We start from the raw sequence: 23,637 nt of genomic DNA, 5'->3' as shown, positions 1-23,637 counted from the left end.
AATTTATTCATTCACATATTTCTAACCTGAAAGTAGAGCTGCTTTATCAAAGGAGGTTGTTATCAGTATGAAAGGAGATGACCAAGGAATGTAAATCTCATTTCTGAATGCTTCTCAGAAAGTGTTTAGAAATGGACTTCGAGGGTATTCGTGATTGTACTTGTGAAGGATGAAATTAGATGCTGTATATGGGTTCACTCTGATGTTCCCAGGGATTCAACAGCTGTCACATGCATTAAGGTTCTGTGAATCAGGCAATACCTAAAATCCAAGTTGATTTCAATCAGGTTCCTGCTGGTTATAAAATTACTTAAGGTCTCCTGGAAACATGCAGATTTTTTATGCCAGTTCAGTCTGTCATGTTACATGTTTATTAGGCAGCCGGGGAGTTTTGTGAAACATGAAGTTTGGCCTGAAATTTCACAACAAGACTACAACTGCTACTATTTTAAAGAATATTTTTTACTATTGACGCATATGTTGTCATGTTGGCATCTTGTTTAGTGTTTTCAGCTCCCTGCATCTAGCCTAGTGTGGTCTGGGAACATGGGAATAAAGCAGGCTGAGCAGAGATGAGAATTAAAAAGAAAACGTCATCTTCCCAAATCTTCCCAAGGATATAGAATCACAGAATCACAGAATTTTCTAGGTTGGAAGAGACCTCAAGGTCATCGAGTCCAACCTCCAACCTAACGCTAACAGCCCTCCACTAAACCATATCCCTAAGCTCTACATCTAAACGTCTTTTGAAGACTTCCAAGGATGGTGACTCCACCACTTCCCTGGGCAGCCTGTTCCAATGCCTCACAACCCTTTCAGTGAAGAAGTTCTTCCTAACATCTAGCCTAAAACTCCCCTGGCTCAACTTAAACCCATTCCCCCTCGTCCTGTCACCAGGCACGTGGGAGAACAGGCCAACCCCCACCTCGCTACAGCCTCCCTTGAGGTACCTAAAAAGAGCGATAAGGTCGCCCCTGAGCCTCCTCTTCTCCAGGCTGAACAAGCCCAGCTCCCTCAGCCGCTCCTCGTAGGACTTGTTCTCCAGGCCCCTCACCAGCTTCGTCGCCCTTCTCTGCACCCGCTCAAGCACCTCGATGTCCTTCTTGTAGCGAGGGGCCCAAAACTGAACACAGTACTCGAGGTGCGGCCTCACCAGAGCTGAGTACAGGGGGACGATCACCTCCCTAGCCCTGCTGGTCACGCTGTTCCTGATACAAGCCAGGATGCCGTTGGCCTTCTTGGCCACCTGAGCACACTGCTGGCTCATATTCAGCCGACTATCCACCATCACTCCCAGGTCCTTCTCTGCCTGGCAGCTTTCCAACCATTCCTCTCCCAGCCTGTAGCTCTGCTTGGGGTTATTGCGCCCCAGGTGCAGGACCCGGCACTTGGCCTTGTTAAACTTCATGCAGTTGACCTCAGCCCATCGGTCCAGCCTATCCAGATCCTCCTGCAGAGCTTTCCATAGGACATCTTGCTCAGAAAGAACCAAACATCTGTCTTCAGACTTTTTTGGGGGAAGGAGAAAATGGACACAAATTTATTTCCTTGTTGTTTAGCCCAAAACCACTTCACAAGCTTTCAATAACTATACTTAAAACTCCCTATTTCATAAGCTATGTAATACATCTATGACTTCATGATAAAGAAGAAAAATTCTATGGGGAAGAAAGAATATGAAGAATCAATCTAGAACATGTACTTATAGATTAACAGCCATTCACACTCACTGATTTTTGCTAACCGTGGATGGCACAACAGCCATACCACCAGTTCTTACACTAATTCTGCCACTATTTGGTAATGTAGTGAGCACCAGATTTTCATTTCCATGTTTCACTAAAAATGGTAAAATAATATTCCTAACATCATTATCTGCTAAACAATTCCTTCAGTTAGTAAGCTGTAACTAGAAAATAATAAAAAGGAAGTCTGTGGAACAACAAATGGATGGGACAGGCTTGGCATTTTCAGAGTTTATTATTTCTATATATAGATCTTGTATAAGAATATATAGAAAATGGAGAGAAGTTAGTTGTTATGCTTGACGTATCCTGTCTTTATCCTGATCTTTGCAATACTACATTACTATGGGTATTAAATTCCGTATTTTGGAAGGCAGTAGGTTAGATTTTAGGACTCTGGGAAAAAAATCATTCTGTGTTGAAACTGCTAAATAAAATCTCTTACGATTCTCTTTCTGGAATGATTCCATTAAAGAAAATCACCGACTCTGATTCTGCCACTTGCTGACATAAAGTGCCTTATTTACTGACCTGCGTTAGTTTAGAAACTTTGACAATGATGTGTATACTTGTTGAAAAGGCATGGAAATTAAACCCAGCTTCTATCCCTTCCATTTGCTGAGACAGCATCGAATGACTAAAACAGTACCTTTTACCTCTGTTTTATCTCCTTCTAACGTACGTCATGCCAAAACCTGACATGAACACTGCAACAGACCACTGCACTAAGTTCATATACTTTCTGGAAAGGAGTATTCTACAGTATCAAACTAAATCCCTTCTTTCCATTCCTCACTTGCTGTCAGCTTAGCTATTAAGAAAGCTACTATTTTCTTACATATTACTCAATGATTTGTAAACCAGAAAGATATGAAAGGACGCTGTATTTATTAAGTCACAGCTTTTGGGCTAAGACTTTAAAAAGCCTTTAAGGGAATAAGTTTATGCCTCTCCCCTCCATCTACTCACAAATACTGGATAAACTACAAATTGGTTAGGGTGTAATGATACCTGCTCCATTATTAACAGAGTTCAAATAAAAATAGTAGTATTATTCAGGGGGAATTTGAAAAAAATAAATATATGCAGGATGCTGAAGTATAAAATCATTTCAAAAATTAAAAAGCCAAACCTTAAATTTCCAAATGAGAAGAGGACTTCTGAAGTAGTTGTGTTTTTCAGGCCAAGATCTATTGCGAGCTAAACATAGAAGTACGCACAACAACTCAGCAGCTGTCAGATACATGAAGGATTCTAAGCTGTTTCATATAATATTCAGTGACAACTATCAGAAAGAAAGGGTCAGCCAACCAAAAGACGTAAGTATAAATGCCTAGTTTCTAAACATTACCTGCAGACTGGAACAGCTGCAAACATATCACTTGCCAAATGCAGAATTAAGACCACAGCTGGTAAATGCTAATGCATTGAGTGAGGTGGATGTGCTTTGTGACCAGCAGGAAAAAAACAAAAACAAACCAACAACAAAAAACCAACAAAACCAGTAATACAATATATGAGAGAACATTATATTAAAAGAGGTGTGGATATAAAACTTCAGATCAGGACTTGCTGGATGGCTATATCCTATTGTACTACTGAGCAATAGCATGAACAATGCTTTGCTATTTAATATAGCTGAAAATGGAACTACAGTGATAATTAAAGTGGTATCACTAACGTGATAATGCCAGAATTGAGTAGAAGTTATAGCTGGAGAGGCCAAGGTACCTGACTAATGGAAAAAGCAGATGATGGAGAAAAAGCCATCAGCATTTTGTTTTTCACTTGAACTGGAATTAGGAATAACTTTTTATACATATTTCTGTAAATATCAATGTGATTGATATTTAAGAACTGTAATACTATTAAAAATCGTATCACTTTATTCATCATTTTTTAATAATAAGCTGGGATTCCTATTCCTCCAAATTTGAAAAACAGAATATCTACCCGTCATGTGAAGACTCAGGCCCCATGTCTTCTCTATTGTATCAAATATAGCTGGAACCAACATTGGTTTCATACCTAAAAGGGATACAGAATGATACAGTGATGTTCTCAGCCTTTGTTTCTATTATGCATTGACGTTCAGAATTTACTCGATACAGTGACTTATACTTTATAAAACTGTATTTAACAATGTCTTTGACGCATTTACTACTTGCGAGACACTCTGCATATACTAACAAAAAAAACCTGTAATGTGTTTCTTCAAAAACCAGCCTTTCGTTTGATAAGACTGACATACAAACTAGGTTGCTCATACCCTCTTTCCTTAAACAGGACACTATAAAGCCTTCTGGATGCTAGGAAGTATGTTTATGGGGGTAAGACCCAATTCATTACCTTCCACTCCCCAATTTCAGTTTACATAGTCATGACAAAGTCATTCATTTAATTCTAATATGAGGAAAAGGAAAAAAAAATATTTCTCAGGACTGTCTACAAATGGGCAGTAAATGAACCACAATTTTTACTATGTGTTGTACATTTTTCACAACAGTAGCTTATACATTCATTATAGTGTTCCAATAAAAAAATATACCTTTTAGAAACAACATATCATTTAAGTTAGTCAAAATAATTTTCAGAGATGACTACGCCCTCCCATAGCCTACTGCTAATCTTTAAAGTCAGACAAGTTTATTTTTTAAGCAACTGAAATACAAACTCAGAAAACTGAAAGTAAACAGAACGTATGTTTTGAAGAGAACTAGGAAAAGTGAATAGACAGATGAATTGTAGAATACTAGAACCACTTTTCTTCCTAACTGTATTTAGAAGTAAACTTGAAATGGTTAAGAAATGGCATTTTTAGTGTGATATTCATGGTTATTACTTGTGTATTTTCTTTGTAATTTTTCCAATTTGGAAGTGCACTGACAATATGCTAAACTGAGAACTTAACAGTTCAAGGGAAGGATTTTTTTTTGCATTTTTAGATCTACAAAAGGCTCCTTACACTGCATTGGTTTCCTTTCTTATTTCATCTCTTCTTGTTTTCAAAGGGCACCTCATGCAACAAGTATTAGCATTTTACTTTGAATTTTTAGACTTAGATTTTAGTGGATCAAAGGTTCCTGCTGGAACTACTAGAACTATTTTCTGCCCCATTTCACAAGTTTTCATCTAGGCTCCGAAATAGCATCTGAGGAGACAGTACAAAGTCATTCCCTCCCCTACTTTAGCACAAAGCAGTACCAACATGTAATATTTCAGGAGGAATAATTCAGTGACACAAAAATTGGAACAACATAAACACATGAAAAGTGATATCATCTAAGCAGTCCTGTTCTCATCTACATCATGTATAAAAACTCACATTCCCCCTCTGAAAGAAAACAGATGGATGAGAAATCTTTTCCCAAAAGGAAGTAATTTGCTTATTTGCTTAGGGGTATATACAATTACATTTCATGGTCTGTATCAGCCAACCATGAACAATGTCCTTAAATGATCACAGCGAAAGCTATACATCATGGGATGAATGTTAAAAATATCTGAAACTTTAGGGAACTTATAAATAAAGATAAGTGTCTGAAATTAGTCAGAGAATCAGGATAAACACAGTGAAAACATTCTTTTTGTTGGTAAATCCCCAAATAGCTGGTTTGGTGAATATTGTGAGCCTTACGTCCTCTCAGTTTAATGACCTCTGTTACAATTTTTCAGTGTCTCAACTCTGAGAACAAATAACGTAAAAATCTTCTGAGTGAGTTACTGCCTCTGTGATCTAAACAGTAACTGCTAGTCATATTAGGAGATGCACAGCACTTTTGACAAGAGCAGCATCAAAACTGCCTTGAGGTTAAGATCCTCAAAAAATGTTGTGTACAAATCTAGGCATCCTTGTACGGGAACAAGGACAAAAGCTGTAACTGATATAACATGGTTCAGCACAGCATGGAGAGAAGTTAGAAGCAGTGCCTCCAATGCCTTTCCAGAGTTCCTCTGCATACGATGTGGCAGCAATAAAAGGCCCTACCTGAAGATGTCATTCCACTGATTAAAACGAAAAAATTAACTTCAAATTTTCTTGGGTAAATGCTTGAAAGTTACACACACAAATGAAAAAAAAGTACAGGTTTTGCCACAGAAAGCCTCCCAGACAAACAAAAAAACGGCCCAGAAGTGCCTGCTCTGAGACACAAACATGCATCTGCAGGAACAATTTAATCAGAAAGTAAAATTGAGGCAGACCTACAAAGAAGGGAATAAGGTTTCACAGTCATGCTCTGTGATCCTGCAAAGCCAGAATAGGGTAGATACCTTACAGAAGCATTGTATTTTGAGGTACCCCTTTCCAGCGATGAAACCAGTATTGAGAAGAGAACTGGCCTTTTGGCTACAAAACTATTTGGACAAAGCAACCCCTGTGAACTACTGCGTTATTGAGAACAATATAAATTCATTTGTTTAACAACAGCACTTAACATAGTGAAGCTCAAAGTAACCAGTGGAATAAATTAAATTCTCTGCAGGCTCACAGATACCACAGGGAACACCCTGCCCTAACATTCACTTCAAAGAGGGGTCTTTTCTTGAAGAAAGAGCTCTCAACAGCTGATGGAAATACATCTGAAGTTTCACTGCTGATTTAATCAGGTCAGAGCATTTGTGAAGAACAGAGCAGCATCTGTCTCCCTGCTCTTCATCAGCAGCACAGAAAACCAACCCCCCGCTCGAGCCCAGAAGTTACCGCCATTGACTTACACATCTACATCCTCCTGCCAGACAGTCCCAACCAGAACCAGTTCCACTTACTCTTGGAAACTTAAGACTCTGCAACCACATACTCCATAACCATTTCCTGAGGTGGAATACTTCAAAATCTGATTCTGATTTCTCCTCTAGTGAAGAAATACTTCAAAATCTGATTACCTGCGTTCACCAGCCATGGGAGCACAATCCAAAACAAAGGGAGTAGATATTTTTCACTACCTTCCCTACCCAGAAGAACTCCTCTATTAATGTAGAAGTGTAATTTATTTGGATACACATCGTTTACTTTTGTATAGACCATCATTGTTAGTGTACACTAGTAATGGTTGAATTTTTACACAAGTATCTTGTTTTCTTTCATGGCCATTCTTACTCTCTGTTGATGTTCTTAAGTTAGATGTCATATCCAGTAACATTCCTCCTTAGGGCAGTGCAGGCAAACACCACTGACCCAAATTCAGGATTTCCTATAGCAATGCCAGTGTTTGCTCAGGTGTCTCTCTACTGAAATTTAGTTTAAAAGCTTGTTTAGGAAGAGAAGCAAGTGACTTTTCTTCTGAGATAATATTATTGAGGATACTGCAGAAAGGCCCTGAGAATATGTAAACATGTTACAGCAATCAAAATTAGAAAAATAGAAAACTGTAATTCAAAACCATAAGAACAGTCCCAACCCAGCAAAACAGGCACATTTTCCTTGAAAAGCGTTATGTGTAGCTTGTTCAGATGTCTCAGCCAGGAGTTTCCTCTGCTTATGTGATCCTTGAAGTCTAGAAATGCTACAATGCTGTAACTAAAAATGGAAGTGGACAGCCGATTCTGCTGAGGTCTGTGTGCTCCAAGAACAGACAATGAAATAAGCATATACTAACGCAAAGCCCCTGGGGACTCATTCCATGTTGTCTTTTCACTTTTAAAGGCTCTGAATTCAAACTTCCAGAACACGCAAGTTAGCATGTCAGCAGACACTATTTAGAAAGCAGCTATTAATCTGTTGTTCTTCCTATTACTTTAACTGAAACTTTTTCTTTTCATATTTTATATAAAAACCACACAAACTAGCTGATTTTTTTCCATGGTGCCTGATGACACCCTGACATTCCTACAGGTTCTGAACAGTCTCAGCTTGTCGTAACTTCCTTATGAGGATAACAACAACCAAAACCTGACCATACAGCATTTTATCCTTACCCATCACATCCTTATCTCTACGTTGTCAGAACCACCCCACTTTTCAATTTCTTCTCTCCACACTTTAAAAAAAAGTTGCTTTTTAGAGAACATTTACAATACTGGCTATTTGCATGATCACTGTCTGACAGGGACACTTAGAATGTCAGATGAAGCTTTCCTTGTTTATTTTTGTTGGCCTGAGGCCATTTGAGAGTTTTCTTACTCAGTGAGAGGAAGGGAAGGCAGGGAGAGGCAGAAATGATGGCTGATTGGATTTAGCTGCCTGCAAAGAACCTCCATAGTCAGTTTTTCAGGGAAAATCCACCTTGTGACAAATGCAGCAACTATGATAGGTAACTAGGAGGCATAGCCACCATTCCTCCCCCCATCAAGATTAAATTCAGATTGCTGAGCATCAAAGCATCAAGCAACTTTCTAACCTTATATGTACACAGTCATAATTTAAAGAAGAGAAGATATTCTGGTACTAATTACAGTTCCCTGCTAACACTTGCCCCCGTCCCAGCTTTTTTCACCCAAGTTTTTTCAGATCTACTTTGACAGACATATATATCAGAGAGTTTTGAAGAACTATTCAGGTAATGCATGTGTTCATATGTCCTTGCCAACTTTACGACATACTCATCTACAGATCAATCTGTAGCATTTTTCCTCTAAAACATGAAACTAAAAAAAAAACTAAAAAACCATGAAACTAAAATATGGAAAATGTGAGGTGAAGGTTCATTTCATGAAGAAATTACTTATGTCATTTCTTTGTACCTCCAATTCCCTTTAGCAAAATGAGGCTGAGTAAAATATCCCTATGTCCCAAATGAGTTTTGGCAATCCTGATGTGGTGATGAAAGCCATGTAGATAAAATCTCCATGATTCAACTTCCATTAATAATGGTGGAAACTACTGACCTACTGGTAGACTTTTGCTAAAAATTGGAATTGACTCAGCTGTCACACTTTAAGGCTATTTCAGGCAATGACAAGAGAATTTAAGCCTAGTTATGAACTAGTTCATTTTTATTTTCACTTATATCTTGAAGTATCATTTTCAGCACAAAAACGCTGTGCTGCACTTTGCTCATTCATTAAAATCCACTGAAAATGGAGAAGGTAAGTTTCAGGCTGGTAGATTTATTTTAGAAACTAAGACTAAACGTTTCTCTGAAAGTCACAGCTACGGCAAAATGGTTCACATTTAGTGATGCAAATATATTCTGGCAGACAGCAATGGTTGTCTATAACATTCTCAGTATTTAATGTAAAATTTTCTAAGATAGAAAACCATGGTGGATGATTTCATTCCACAGTGAAGACACCAATGTTTACTGCTGTACTTCGAGTGAAATGAAAAATCTGAATGAAGCAACAGAGTATTAAACAACAGCTGCCCATTTTGAGTAGGGTGGAATGCAGCATTTAAGTAAAACTTGTTGTCTGTTGAACCTTCATGCTCCATAAAGGTCCCTGAGGAAACAGTGAAGAATCTGCCCATAGGGACAATATTCTAGGAAGAGCCTTTTCCTAGGCTTCTTGGGCTAATTACACTACTAACTTCAACATTGACTACTCCTCTGCTTAACAATTGCTTAGATGTTCTATCTAAGCATAAGGGTTCGGCTCCTGATAATTATACGCAGCTTCAGAGAATTAGAGCCATATTTGTTTCTATCCAAACCTAATCTAAATTGCTTTTGTCTTCCCTCTCCATTTTCCTCTTTCAGTTCTGAAGATTTCTCTCTAATCAAACTCAACATTGAGCTGGAAGTTACATCCTCAGTATCAAGCATCATCCAGAGAACTACACACACTACTTTAACAACTTACTGGCTAACCATTTGGCAACGTATTCAGGTTTCTTCCCCCAGTTTTCAGCAAGCAGCTTCAACTGATAATTGCAACATGATTCAGTACTTCTGCATAGCTGACATTTCTGCTCCACCTGAAACGCCCACCAACCCTGACTTTAGGGTGAACAGAGACATACAAAGTACTCTTGGAACTTTTACAAACCTTCAGCTCGTACCTCTTTTCATAAGAAAAAAAATCTAGGAAATTCTTTGCCAAGTCCCCATTGCTTTCTTTTCCTGCTCTTTGATTCCTGAGATACTAATCACAAGATGAAGTTTGTCACAGCAAGGAAAGAAGAGCCAAGCTATACTGGAAGCACTAGACATTGATGCCTAGTTACTTTAAACCCAGCAAACAGACCAATATGTAGTAAAAGAAAGAGCATAGAAATAGATTTCTACCTAGAAGTAATACCTGTAAACAGAAAACATTTGGAGATACAGTAACATTCTGGACAGATATATCTGACTTGGATTAACAGGATGATTGTGTCTATTTATTTTACTTACCCCTATTATGACTCATAACACTATCTACAGAATAAGGTACTGACATAGGATAATTCCAAAAAAAAAAAAAAAAGTGAAAAAATTTCAAAACTGAAATCCAAAAAATTTACTTGAAAAGATTGTTTGGGGAGATAGTAGGCAGAAAACAAGCAAAGTAGAATACGGATTTTTTTTTCCCTATATTGTGGGAAAGAAAAAGCAATTCCTGTTTAGAACAACAGGAATTCAAAGTAGTTCTGGTAGAGTGTTTGCAAAAAATTCAATGCAGAATATGAGCTAATTGTGTTTTTTTTTTTTTTTTTTTTTTTAAAGTAAGGTTAAAGAAATGCTGCATATACACTTCCAATTATTGTGGGTTTCTTTTGTTCACTTTTATTATATAAACCTGCTACTTTGTTTCTTCTTTATTTTTATTTATGGCAAACTCAACAACTGAAGAAATTATGGTCTTTGTTTTGTCATAGGATCTACTACTTACTTTCAAGATTAATACCTAAAAATAGTTATTCATTTGTAAGATACTAAGTACAGGAAAGTTCATTTGTAATAAAGACTAACAAATGATAAAGTTTCAGTAAGTGTTTTTAATCAGAAAGCGTTCTGTAGAAATTATAAGTGTATGAGAAAAAAATATTTTCTACTAAACAAATAGAAACTGTTCGGAAACTTTGGTCTAACGCTTTAAACTGAGGACTTGTGATTATCATACATACCTGTTAGAATAAATAAAAGGAATTATTGCAAGTGTCCTGTAACTATTTTTAACCTAGGACAAAGATATCTATGGTTATAGATTAAAATCTGTGAAAGTACTGTCACAGAAAGATTAAACTACTAATAGGCACCTACATGTAACTATTTTTTTTTTTATCCCTCTCTTGCACAATAAAAATTCAAGACAGTATGTATCACGATTATGGTGTTCTAAAGCACCCCTTTCCCCCCATACCCTCAATAAATTATACCAGAATCAAAAGATTTCACTAAAATTTAACAGGTATCCTTAAACCACTTCAACAAGTTTGTCTTCAAAGGTAAGCTTAATTAAAAGTTTTGGTGACTACACTTTATATTAAAGCCACATGAAACTCATGCCGTGGCAAAATCTGAACTTTGGATTTATTTGGTGTTTATCTGCCTGAGGTTACATAACAAAAATCACATCTAACATACCTTGGCAAAAAAGACTGTGAGATGTGTCTCACTGCCGAGTATCCAGATGGGGAATTTTGGAGACTTCAAATAGGAGCCAACCTAAAAAGTTGCAATAAAATCAGAACCACAGAGCAAACCCAGGAAATTCATCTAGTCAGCAATCAATCTAAGGACGAATCAGTTAGTGGAGACCCAAATGCTCTGAAAACTACTATAAAATGTCCAACAAAATATCAGACTGTGTAAAATACTTGGATTACAGTTTAGATCTCTGGTTCCTAACTGACTTGTAAAACAATGTAACTTACAGTAATTAACTGAAAGACAACATCATTGAGAAAGTGGTTATCGATATCTAGTATTTCAGCCTTGGAGACGTGCTTCAAGATGCACAGGCTTAACTACTGCTATGCCTAACAATACTAGAATCAGATGCTAAATGTGGTAGAAGTCCACCTGACTTATGACGTGGTTTTGGATGTACCAATTCAGAACTGACTATTAACAAATGAAAGGGTGGAGTCTGTCAATACATAACATTTTGAGAACTCCACAATCCTCTTTAACCATGAGCTAAGTTAAAAGAATTCAATATAGCTTGAAAAAGAAGCAGAGAGAGATCAAAAAGCTTTTTCAAATTAAGATCATCAATGCTGTTTAAGAAGTATGATTTTCTGGAACAATTTCTCAAATAAAATCCTTAAATAAAGGAAGTCTGTGTCATGACATGAAGAAACAACATAGATTAAGTTGCACTTCATCAACTTGCAAATGCGCACAGATAAGTACACAAAGTAATTTCTAGGTCTTCAATATATTACATTAAGAATGCATTTAACTTAACAGTTTTACAATTTATACTTATGGCATTTTAAGTGCAAGACAGCAACGGCATAAGAAGAAAAACAGAACTGCAGCGTTGATGATTAGCAAGCCTCCTTGAGACTAGATATTGTGAGAAGACAAGAATTTCATAACCATTTATATTACTTGCATTAAGCATTATTTTGGTAATAACATGAGCTTCTAACTTGCTATCTTAATTCGGTGCAATAAAGTTGTAATTTAAATAGCATCATACATTTACTCAACAAAATGCGTTTAACAATTCTTTTTTAATATAGTATTATTCTCAGTTTTAATTTGAAGTTGAAAATACTTTGAAAGTTCTGTAATATCTCCCATTGTTCACAGTGAAGCTTTTATTAAGTCAAAGAAGCCCAGAACACCACAATGAAAGAAAAATTTTAAGTTATACAGAAAATAGCTTACCTTACAGTACCTCAGAGATTCCATCAATGTCAAAAAGCCTATTGTTGCTTGTTTGTGTATACCAAGAAGTTCTGTTCAAAACAAAACCAAATTTATTCGAGCAAAATCCTTACAACCTCTTTTAAGTTGCTTTTTCTTGCTTTCAAAATTGGTCAAGGAACGACAATTTTAAAGAGTAAGGCAGTTTCAAAGATAACTGTTGTTATAAAGATAAGCAAAGATAAATCATTACGGTATAGTAAAAAAGCCTGGAAAGGTTTAATAATTTCTCTCTCTATAAGGAACTACTAGTCAAACAGATGTTTTTAAATGAGGTTTGCTGTTGATACCTCTTTTCAAAAGTTGTTGCATTTATTAGAAGTACTTGTATCTTACATCAAGATTATTCTCAGAAAAAGTTAAAAACAGCTTTCCTGAATGGGAAAGAAAACATCTATGTGTGTGTGTATTATTTTAATTTTAAGAGTTCCACAGCTTTTTTTATGTTAAACATTTCACATTCTGAACAATAAAACATGAGAATTTTGTAAATAGCAGTTCTGTTAGTAGGAAATAAAGTGTTCCCTCAATTTGATTTTCTATACCAGCTTCCATTTAATGAATCATTCAGCTCTCAAGCGCACACAGCTGTCAGCAACATCTAGACTATTTACATACTACTGACTGAAAGAGCACTCAGCCTTTTTGAGGATCTCTATATTAGAGAGTAAGAAAGTGCTTCAAAATTTCAAGCATAGAAACTAGTCATAACCATATGGAACTGAAGGAGCTCTGGGTTTATATATACATCATCTCAGTGCATGGAGCACTTCCTTCACCAACTGTGAGTTTTAATCATTGAATTTTGAAACTGTGTAGAACAGTTATTATAGACATGTTTCAACTTTTCCTCCACCATTAAGAAGAACGAAACCAAACTTACAACGTTAGTTCATTCACTACCTTTGCGGCCTGCAGGTGCAACTCATTCCTTAGAGTTGGCAGCTCTGTGTGTAAAAGGACCTTGTTGCAACCTAGGATTCTTTGATCTGAAAACACGCTTTCAAGGATTATCTTCGAATTTGCTTGGAATTAAAACACATGGGGGTACATCGGCATTTCTTTGCAGAACCCCCTTACCTCACCAACTTCACAGCTGCTATAAATTGCAATATGCTTAGACAATTCATCCTTCATTTGAGTCAAGGGCAAGCGAAATCTCAATCCAAAACATACTCAAGCATCCTTCAAACTAGGGAATAGCTACTGCTTGGAAATAATATATTTATATGTGCAACAAAGACATGCATGACAGATGTAAGTAACACTACATTAAGGACATAATCTTACTGTATCACATTTTGGAAAAAAACACTAACAAAATTAATGTAGAAGTCTGATAAATAAAGGCTTCAGATTTAAGAACTGATGCAAAGAACAAAAATACAGAATTAGTATTTACTAGTCAGAAAAAAATGATTCAGGTTATAATGAACAGACTGCCCAGAGAGGTGGAAGAGTCTTCCTTCTTGGATATATTCAAAAGCCACCTGGACATGGTCCTAGACACCCTGCTCTAGGCATCCCTGCTTGAGCAGAGGGGTTGTGTATGATTTGCAGAGATGCCTTCCGACCTCAACCATTCTCTGATTCAGAAAATAATCCGATTAAGTATTTTGTTCCATTAACAAAAAGTAGCTTTGCAAGTGTAAGCAGATTTCTAAAAAGGGAGAAAATCAGAGCCTTTAAGAGTTCAGGCACAAACTAATGATGATTTTAGAATTTAATGATACCATTACCAACAGTATAAGAATACTACCACCTAGTGACTATCTGAAACATCACAAATTCTTGGCATTAGAAAAAGCAACTCCAGCATTTCATTTTTGAAACACTTCTTACATGAAATGTAAGAAAGACAGGAAGTTTACTCTAACTAAGATCAATGAAGTTTTGGTTTTAAAACACTGAACTGAAAATAAGCAGGGTAGCTCTGGCTAAAATACTAATCCCCCAAAACAGAATGTAAAAATAAAAGCATATTTCTCAAAGATTTCTACCAGTAGATCCCCTTCAAACAATAGCTTCAACTATACCCAGTCCCCCTTCATATTTTGTCCCCTGCTCTGCTGCAATCTCTGACTCTCAATTTCCTTATTGATTTCCTTACTACCAGCCTAGCAAGGCCACACACACAAGGTAGTTGTTATGCTACTAGTATGTGTGCTGACTAGTAAAGCAATATGCAACTCGAGTTCAGCATGCAATCTATCCCACGGGAGGCATTAATTTTGTTCTTTCTCTCTGGAAGTCCTCACTTTTCATGAATTTTTGGGAACTTCTCCTTAAAATGCCTGATGCAAAATTTGATTTGTCAGAAATTACTTGATGAAAAGAGAACAGACAAACGAACAGCAACTGAGATTAGAATAAGATTAGTTTAAATGGGAATATGTACATGGGAAACAAGAAGAAAGCTAGGAAGTCAGAAGACTGACATTTCACTGGTAGTTGTACCAGTTAAAAAAAATGCCTGTTAACTTCTGCCTGACTTGGAAAATTTGCATTACCATATAAGTTGTCACTTGTCCGAGTGTCACTTGTAAGCTACTTGGTAATTCCTGAAGTTTGTAATTCAGTACAGTCTTTTTCACTAAAAAGATTACTGACAGCAACTTTTAAATAGTTTTAAATTATTTAAAAATTTAAAAGTTACATATTTAAATAACTGAACAAGAGTTAAAGTATCTTTATGCAACCTCTGAATAAAAACACAGGACAGGTGTAATTTTGAAAATTTCATAAGTGTATTGGTTTATGATAATATTATCACCTATTCATTTTCCTGTTTCTACGCTGAGGCTGAATGTTCTCACTGTTACTTCGCTGCAGTCCCTACAAATATGAAATGTGCTGTATTCCTGCTTGGATAGTCTCCTTGTTTACTGTACTTGTTGTTTACTGTTGTAGAGCTTAGGGATATGGTTTAGTAGAGGGCTGTTAGCGTTAGGTTGGAGGTTGGACTCGATGACCTTGAGGTCTCTTCCAACCTAGGAAATTCTGTGATTCTGTGATACTTTGATTTTTAGCAGACCTCTAGTGGAAATAAAACATCACTGCACAAAACCTTTGATGTTAATCGGTGACTACAGGATTGTCAGCTATAGGCTGAGATTATAAGATACCTAATGACCCAGATCATGGAAAGGGAAACAGTCTCAGGAAGTCAGGAAGATAGGCCAATACACTGGAGGCAGGGACATTATTCAGAGTAGACACACCAGGCTAGATAAGTGAACAGTCAGGAAACTTATGATATTCACCACGGGCAGATACAAAGTCATGCATCCACAATGGAATAAGCCCATCCAGCAAAACTGGCTGGCACTGACCGGCTAGGAAGCAGCTTTGCAGAAAAGGACCTGAGGTCTGTGTGAACAACGAGCTGCACATGGGTCAGCGTGCCACTACAGCAAAGGTCAGCTGCATCTTGGGCTGCATTAGAAGGAGGACAGCCAGCACATGGAGAGAAGTGATGGTTCTCTCTCTCTGGAACTTACTGAGACCACCACTGGAGTTTTGGGCTCCCTGGAATGGGAGAGACACTGACAAAGAGGAGCAAGTCCAGTGGAGGGGCACTGAGATGATTAGGAGGCTGGAACACACGATGTACAGGGAGAGGCTGGGAGATGTGCTTGTTTCATCCCAAGAAGAGAAGGATAATGTGACAGGGGAATCTTACTGCTGCCTATGACTATCTGATGGGAGGATGTAGAGGAGTCAGAGGCAGGCTATTAAAGGAATACAGTGGAAGAACAAGAGGCTGTGACCAGAAGCTGAAATGTGGAAACTCCATCCCAGTACTGGGAAAATATTTTTTTCCAAGAAAGTGGTAAAATGATGGAACAGGTTACCCAGGTAGGTTGTGGAATCTGCATCCCTGGAGATACTCAAAGCTTGAGTGGCCATAGCTGTGATCTAATTGGAACTACACTGAGCAGGGAGTTGGATGAGATGACTTCTAGAGATCACTTTCAACAATGAATTATTTTGTGATTCTACCATACCTTATATGAGTACTCACTGACTTTTTTTTTTTTTACTGATGTTCATTTTGTACTTTTCCTTTCAATTCAATTGTACTGCACTTTTGATTTTTGTTGTTGTTAATTTATTTTTACAAAGAGGATGGTCTGAAAGCATGAATACTTCAAATTCTGAAGGTATTCACATCCTCTCCTCTGCTTCTACAAAGTCTGTTTCACATTTGTCTTCCTGTATTTTTTTTTAATTTTTACACAAGGATTTTCCATCATGTAAGTCATTGCTGAAAATACTGACTTGAACTGAAATTTAAGATAGATTCATGCGAGATCTGAATTAAAATGTTCTGGTTTGACTATGTACAAGTAGTGGAAACTCCTTTGAGACTTTCTAGGCTTCCACTTAATTATGACTCCATAGAGGCCGTACTTCTGCATCAGTCTTATCAGAATGTCATTTAAATATTGTATCTAACTATCCTCGCTTTTATTTACTAGATTTCTTACCAAGCCATTCAGACTGGATTTCTGCAGTCTATTATTGATGAGCTTATGGTGGCTGTTCTTTGGTTTTCATCCTTCTCTTGCATGCATATTGATTACTAATTTATTTCAACATCCTTTGGAAGTTTAAATTGTCCTTTCTCCAGGGTTTTTCCTTTAGCATTTCTTGTCATTTTTGTTAAGTACCCTGTTTCCTCTTTTCTAATGTTTTGACACCTTCTGTCTTTGATACACATGGTAATCATTAATGGTTCTGAGACTCAGTTTGTCTAGCTACTTTAGAACCATATAATGAATTGCATTAGGATTTGCGAACTTGAACATGCCTGACCCTTTTTTTCTTGTAGTTCTTTCCCTCCTTTGTTTTTCAGATTATCTTTCTGGGAGACCTTTAGTGCCTTCTTTAGTACTGCAAGTTAGAAATCTTTTATTTTCTGAGAATACTGAACTCTTTTCACACAGTAATACTATGAATTTAGGTTCTCAATCAGTTCTGACCTAAGTCAGAAGTCCAGAACCAAAGCTTCCATAGAAGCAACTGTCTCCCACTTTGGAGAATGGAGAAGCGGAAAATAACCTTCTGCACATTTTAAGAATATGATAATGTATGTCTTGTTATTCATCAGGTCAGTAATTAGACTTAACTGCTGCTAGGAGCCCTCAATTTTCTCCAAACCCTTGGAATAATTATAGTCAAAACTAGCTTCATTTGCTATCTTAAGTACTCTTAAGTTAATCAGTATCTATTACAAAGTGATTTGTGTAGTCTATCAAAAAAGGGGGGAAAATGACCATACTGTACTCTTTAAGACTTCTTAAGCAAGACAATTTTTGATTTATCATCATATTTCCTTTATCAATGTTTTGTCATCTTTTCTCTCCTCCTTCAATCACTTCTCCTGTATTTTTTTTTTTCCTCTTTGGCTGTAGTCTTAAGCTTCCTTTCTACCAGTGCTATGAATTTCCTATGTTGAAGGGTTTGCAGGTGTCAAAATAACCAGAAAATAATAAGCAAACATTAAGTTTAACTTGGCTGGACATATATTTTTCTGGTTTGGTTATTGGTCACTTGCCTTAGATTCTTCTCATCAAACAACTATAAGTCGGAAGGTTTGACGGCAGTAGTATATAGAGGTGATTGTCAGTGTTTCTGAATTTCTGTAGGGTCTGTATCTCATACTATGAGAAAATACGAACAAGTACAAAATAGAATTGACATACTCATTCCTGAACATTCTCTGTCTCCATCCCACACGTTAGAAACAGCATGTCCCGTCAACAGGAGATTAATCAAACTTTGGCTATGCAACAGAAAGAAACAGCCTGTTAAGAGTGACATAATTTATTTCTGAAAAAGCAGTTAAAAGAGCTTAAAATACCTAAAAGAGCCAAATAAAAATATTATTTTATCATTCTCTAACTATATTATTTTAATTAGGGTGTATTCGTAGTTCAGTGATGCTAACACGATCTCTAACAACACTAATGTAAAAATGGAGCCCCATATAAGCAGTGAAAAAGATATGCTATGGCAAGTGTTGCTTTTACCTATTACCAAGTTATAATTGAATCCTTCTCATAATGTCAATATTTTAGAATGCTCAATTACAGAAACATAAAAAAACTAGCACGCTCATTTATTTGAAATGGTAGCAATCACGTTTTCTAGCCTACCTTCCATGACCGTAAACAGGGTCTATTAAGGGCTCAGTTGCATCTTCAATTTCGTTTTTTATGTTTTCAATACCCTGCAAAAATAATAAATATTTTTGTTCTCCTGAGGAATGAATAGACATTTACTGCAGAATGCAACAGTAAAACATTAGGAGGCTGGCCCTCTTCTATGAGCCGAGACCTGAACACACTTGTTTCTCATGACAGAAAATAGAAACAGAAATGGAAAGCAACAGAATGCAGTAGTGAAACAGACTATTAGAGAGGCTGACGTTCTTATGTAGTGAATTGAAACCTAAACACATTTTTCTTGATAGCTGATGGTAGAGATATACAAGGAAGGATGTTTCCAAAAATCTATAATTATCCCAGATGAGAAGAAAAAAAGACACAGAAGGGACTGAGTTTTTCAAGTTTTCATGCTGCAAATGTACTGCAACATGAGTGAAGACAGCATTCTATCCATTTATCTAGATTTGAATTAGTTTGCCAATTGACTTTAGTGTTCACCTTTTTACAGGAAAAGGGTTATATGATCAAACTTCCTGTTAACAAAGACACACAAAAAAATCAAACAACCTACAAACCTTTGTCAGTATCACAGAATATAGAAAGAGCAATACTCCAAATCTGTTTGTCCACACTGAATATTGATCCCAAATTGCATCCTTCAGTTCAGGGAAGCTTTTGAATGCTCGTTTGCTAAAGACAAAAAATAACAGAAAAGAAGAACGTATTTAGATGAAGTAGAACAGTGCCACAAAGCACAAACAAGAAATATTAAGACCTAACACGAAACTGTCTGAGTAAAAGCAGCATAAAACAAGTGTTACATACAGAATGATGCCACAGCTGTTCTGCAGTTACTAGAACCACCACAGAGTCATTATTATTTACCCATTAGAAGAAGAAAAATAATTCTGGAGCAATGTGTAAAAATGCATGTATTTTTATATGCAAACACTAAGCTTAAAGTTACATATACTTATGAAACAGCCGAGTGGCTTGAGCCAGTAATTCTATCACAAGCTGTTATTGAAATCACAAATAGGCTGTATGTCCAGAATAATGTTTGCATTACATACAGTTATGACAGATGTTCACTTCATATACAATGGAGAAAAAACTTCACCTAACCAGGTAAAAAAATATTTCAACCTTTAGAAATAATTGTTACCTTTACCTTGAGAACTTGATTTTATTAAACTCTAGCTTTGGAAAAAGCCAAATATTCAAAACCACTACTGGTACATCCACATTGGGGAAAATACCCTGTTGCATAACAGCATTATTGCCTGGATGATTAGGTAACACCAGGCGATCTTATGTTTAAAAATAAAATAAAAACTGAGGAAAAGTTCTATCAGGTTCTAGTGAAATAATGCTCTTGGTCTTTCTTGGGAAATTTAGAATCCAATACTACTTCTCAGAACACACTTTTTTTATTGAGTAATTCAAACTAAATCACATTCTCTGCTTATCTGTACATCTGCAAAGTATATCCATATGAGAGTTCACTCTAGATAACACTTGAAATTTTTAAACCAACTTCATTATTGACAGAGTATACAAGGCAAAGACAGTTTCCGAAATCCATCACTCAACTTAATGACATGCAAGAGTGCTCAATTCCAATGAGATATACTGAGAAAAATTGAAGTGGGTATCATGAATCCAGGAATTGGGACTGAGGGAAAGCTAGCATTCTGATGAGATGAAGCTACATAAATGTTAATATCCCCTTTTCTTCTTTCCTCATATGAAAAGAGGTTTAAAGCACAAACTGTAATTACTACTGAAGACAATAATCAGTAGTTATTTCAGTTCTAATTAGTAACGTTTTCCATCTCAAGTGTTTTTAAAGTTCTCTTGCTTTTATTTTACTCTTTGGGTATTTATCTTTATAACAATTAAAACTCCTCGCTGTGAAACTAAAAGGCAGTTGCCTTTAAAGACAAACTCACTAAGACTTTAAGCTCTGCATTTACACCCCAAAAAGAAAACAGTAAAGTATGAGACAAAAAAAAAAGTCCTCTATATGAAACATTTGTATAAGTATTTCTTGAGTAATCTTGAGTCAAAAAAATAGTAGACAACAATTGTTTTCAGTGCGTATATCAAGTATTTCAAATACAATCACCTGTGTATGAAAAAATTTGAGGATGAACATCTATAATTAAATATGAACCTTAACTAGTTGTGTTCATTCAGCCAATTTCATGTATTACATTGCTCCAGTTTTATTTTAAAGAAAAATTATGTTCAAAATAGTATTCCATTTTAAACTGTAAAATGCATAACAAACAACACAAAAAACCAACCCCCCAAGCCCCAAACATGAAAACCAAATTTAACCTGATGTGTAACACACAAGAAGCTTCTGAACAAAGCCTTTTCAGGGCTGTAAATATTAGTGTTATTTCAAAATATTGTATTTTAAATGTTCCAATATATTACTTACTGAATTAATGCATGAAATCGCTCAAAGCCAAGCTCTTCCACAGCCAAGGCAGCTATACACAAGAGACACTTTTCAGCACTACACATGGCAAAAAATGACACAAGATACACACAGCAAGCTAGTATACTTTCAAGCATTAATTATATTTTTAATTTTTAATCTGCCCCTGAATTTTTTTTAACTGATTAGTATAAAGCTAATTTACCATAACATTAAGTTTAGACCATACAAATTAGTGAGAACACTTCCATTTGGAGTAATCAATGTACTGAAAGCACAAAGCCACTTGATCGTGTAGCCTTGAAAATATCTGTCAAATGCCAAGCTGTTGATTTTGTACAAATCACGACTGTCTCAAAGTCAAGCATATGCATGCTATAGATTTAATTTTGCAGGTCATAGTATTATTTCCTAGAAGAGCAAGCATGATTATTTGGATCATTTTATCAATGTAGGAAAGCTGTATTTTTTCCTTTAAGTATACATCCGTATTACTGAAATTTTTATTTTTCCCTTTTAATGCTTATTCAAAATATCATATATGAAGAGAATTAGTCTATAAAGTGTTACACGTTCTATTTCTAAATATTTTTTTCACCATTTTATATTATTGATGGTTAAATAGCCTTTCAAATATTACCTTCAAGACAGAAAAAAAATACAGCATTTAGTGTCTTCCCAAGTTCAACATGGGCTTTATACCTTTGTTCCCCTCATAACACTTCCAAACTAGGGAGGTCAAATGAGTTTTTAAAAAAAAGTGTGCCAATTGTGTAATTATCAATGTCTGATAGACATTCAAATATTATGATAATTGTAGAAGTCTTTAGCGCCCTCAACATCTATAAGGATGTTATCTTCCTGCTAACGGAATAATATTCTGAACAGACTTGCTTCTGATTAAGGCCACTTAGTAGTAAGTTTTTAAATAATGTCTCATCGCCTAGCTATTGAATTTGACTGCATATACTTCATTAAAGACCTGAAGCCATTCCGGTTAATACTACTGATTAGTTCTTCCTATAGTAATTCCCTTGTGATAGCATTTTATGCCAGGTTGTATTTTGAAAGGTGCATTTGGTTTGCCTACATACCAATTTTTTGTAATTGGTAATTTTTTTCTACCTCAGAAATACGGCAGCAGATAGTTGTAATTTTTTTAAAGGATTAAAAACTATGAGGAATTGCAAAAATTGGGTTTCTAAGAGCAAAACTAGACTTAAAATATTTTAAGACATTTCTGAAAAATATGAAATACTGATCTACATTGTAGAAAATTTCCAAACCAATTTCTTCCCCCCCCCCCACTTCCCCTATTAATGCAAAAGTGTTTTTATAAGAAAAGCTATGAATGCTACAGGAATTAACCCTTCTTCAAGAACACGCATCTATGCAACCAGAAAATTAGAGGGAATCAATCATATAAAGCAATCTTTGAACCTGGGAACTTGCACTACTACAGCCAATGCATGGCCAACAACAATCACTAGTATACATCACAAAAGCAGATGAAAAATGCTACTGTATTCAGTAAGTGGGCTTGAATCCATCTTTTGTTCACAAGATTATAGGCAGTTTCATTCCGTTACTACAGAGCAGATGGAAATGGTAAAATCTACTGTTTGAAACAAAGGAAAAGTAGAAATCCTAAAGAGAAGTGTAGATGTAACCCAAAGTTAGATAAAGACAATATTTAGTGGAGAGGAGAAGAACAAAGAGCAATAGAGCACGAGCTGTATGAAAGCTACAACTATATAGAATTTCTTTAGAATGATATTCTATCATGTTGTTACTAACCGTATTTCCAGGTTTACCATAAACATATCCCCATATGCAATTCCCAAATAGTACTAGCCTGCCCTACGGAATTGCATCTGTAATGCTGCAGCACCAACCTACACCATCTCTTAAGTCCTGCAAACTATGACAAAACCTGCTTCTTTTTATTGATTATAGCAACCAAGCAAGACAAATGTATTCCTTTGCACCATCAATGGCACCACTCCGCATTATTAACAATACCTTCTTAGCTATATCTTTGACAACACCTCGTTATCCACATCTTTGTTCCTAGCCTAAGCATGCAAGTAACTTCTATAGTAAGAAAAAAATAGGAGCATGTAGAAGAAAAAGAAAACACAAGTGTATCTGAAATCAGGAACAATCAAGGATATTGGTATTCATGACAAAAGCAGACTGTTCACTGCTCATAGTAAATGTAACCTGCTCTTCCTAAGCACATTCCATGATATTAAGGACAAAGTCAGGCAGAACCTGTAGATGTCTACAGAAATACAAAAAATATACATATGTAATAGAATGGATTAGTTCAACAAGTGTCAGTATTGAGAGCAATTGTGTTTAAGAAGACCTCCTGAACAAGCTTGCTCTAGTTAAAAGCTCTTTAGAACAAGGCAATATATTAAAAGGGCAAAAGAAACCTATTGATAGCTAGGCTCTGCTTCACTTTTTCACAACTGGAAAATCCATGGAATTTATAAATCTCAAAGTTACAACTACCTTATTAACTT

The 23,637-nt window shown here is 36.1% G+C and overlaps 1 protein-coding gene across 1 annotated transcript in view; it reads right to left on the bottom strand.

Annotated features, from left to right (window-relative positions):
• MINDY3 (MINDY lysine 48 deubiquitinase 3) overlaps nucleotides 1-23,637 on the bottom strand; it is a 50,607-nt gene that overhangs the window by 15,626 nt on the left and 11,344 nt on the right. Inside the window, exons 5-10 of the mRNA XM_032181349.1 lie at nucleotides 21,107-21,158; nucleotides 19,233-19,347; nucleotides 18,646-18,719; nucleotides 18,193-18,272; nucleotides 12,446-12,516; nucleotides 11,192-11,272 (exon numbers count right to left, since the gene is read on the bottom strand). Coding sequence (XP_032037240.1) covers nucleotides 11,192-11,272; nucleotides 12,446-12,516; nucleotides 18,193-18,272; nucleotides 18,646-18,719; nucleotides 19,233-19,347; nucleotides 21,107-21,158 — 473 coding nt within the window. The remainder of the gene's footprint in view (nucleotides 1-11,191; nucleotides 11,273-12,445; nucleotides 12,517-18,192; nucleotides 18,273-18,645; nucleotides 18,720-19,232; nucleotides 19,348-21,106; nucleotides 21,159-23,637) is intronic.

The sequence above is a fragment of the Aythya fuligula genome, chromosome 2, assembly GCF_009819795.1.
Source record: "Aythya fuligula isolate bAytFul2 chromosome 2, bAytFul2.pri, whole genome shotgun sequence".
NCBI lineage: Eukaryota > Metazoa > Chordata > Aves > Anseriformes > Anatidae > Aythya > Aythya fuligula.
The sequence above is the reverse complement of the archived record's forward strand: the minus strand, read 5'-3'. Positions and strand labels throughout refer to the sequence as shown.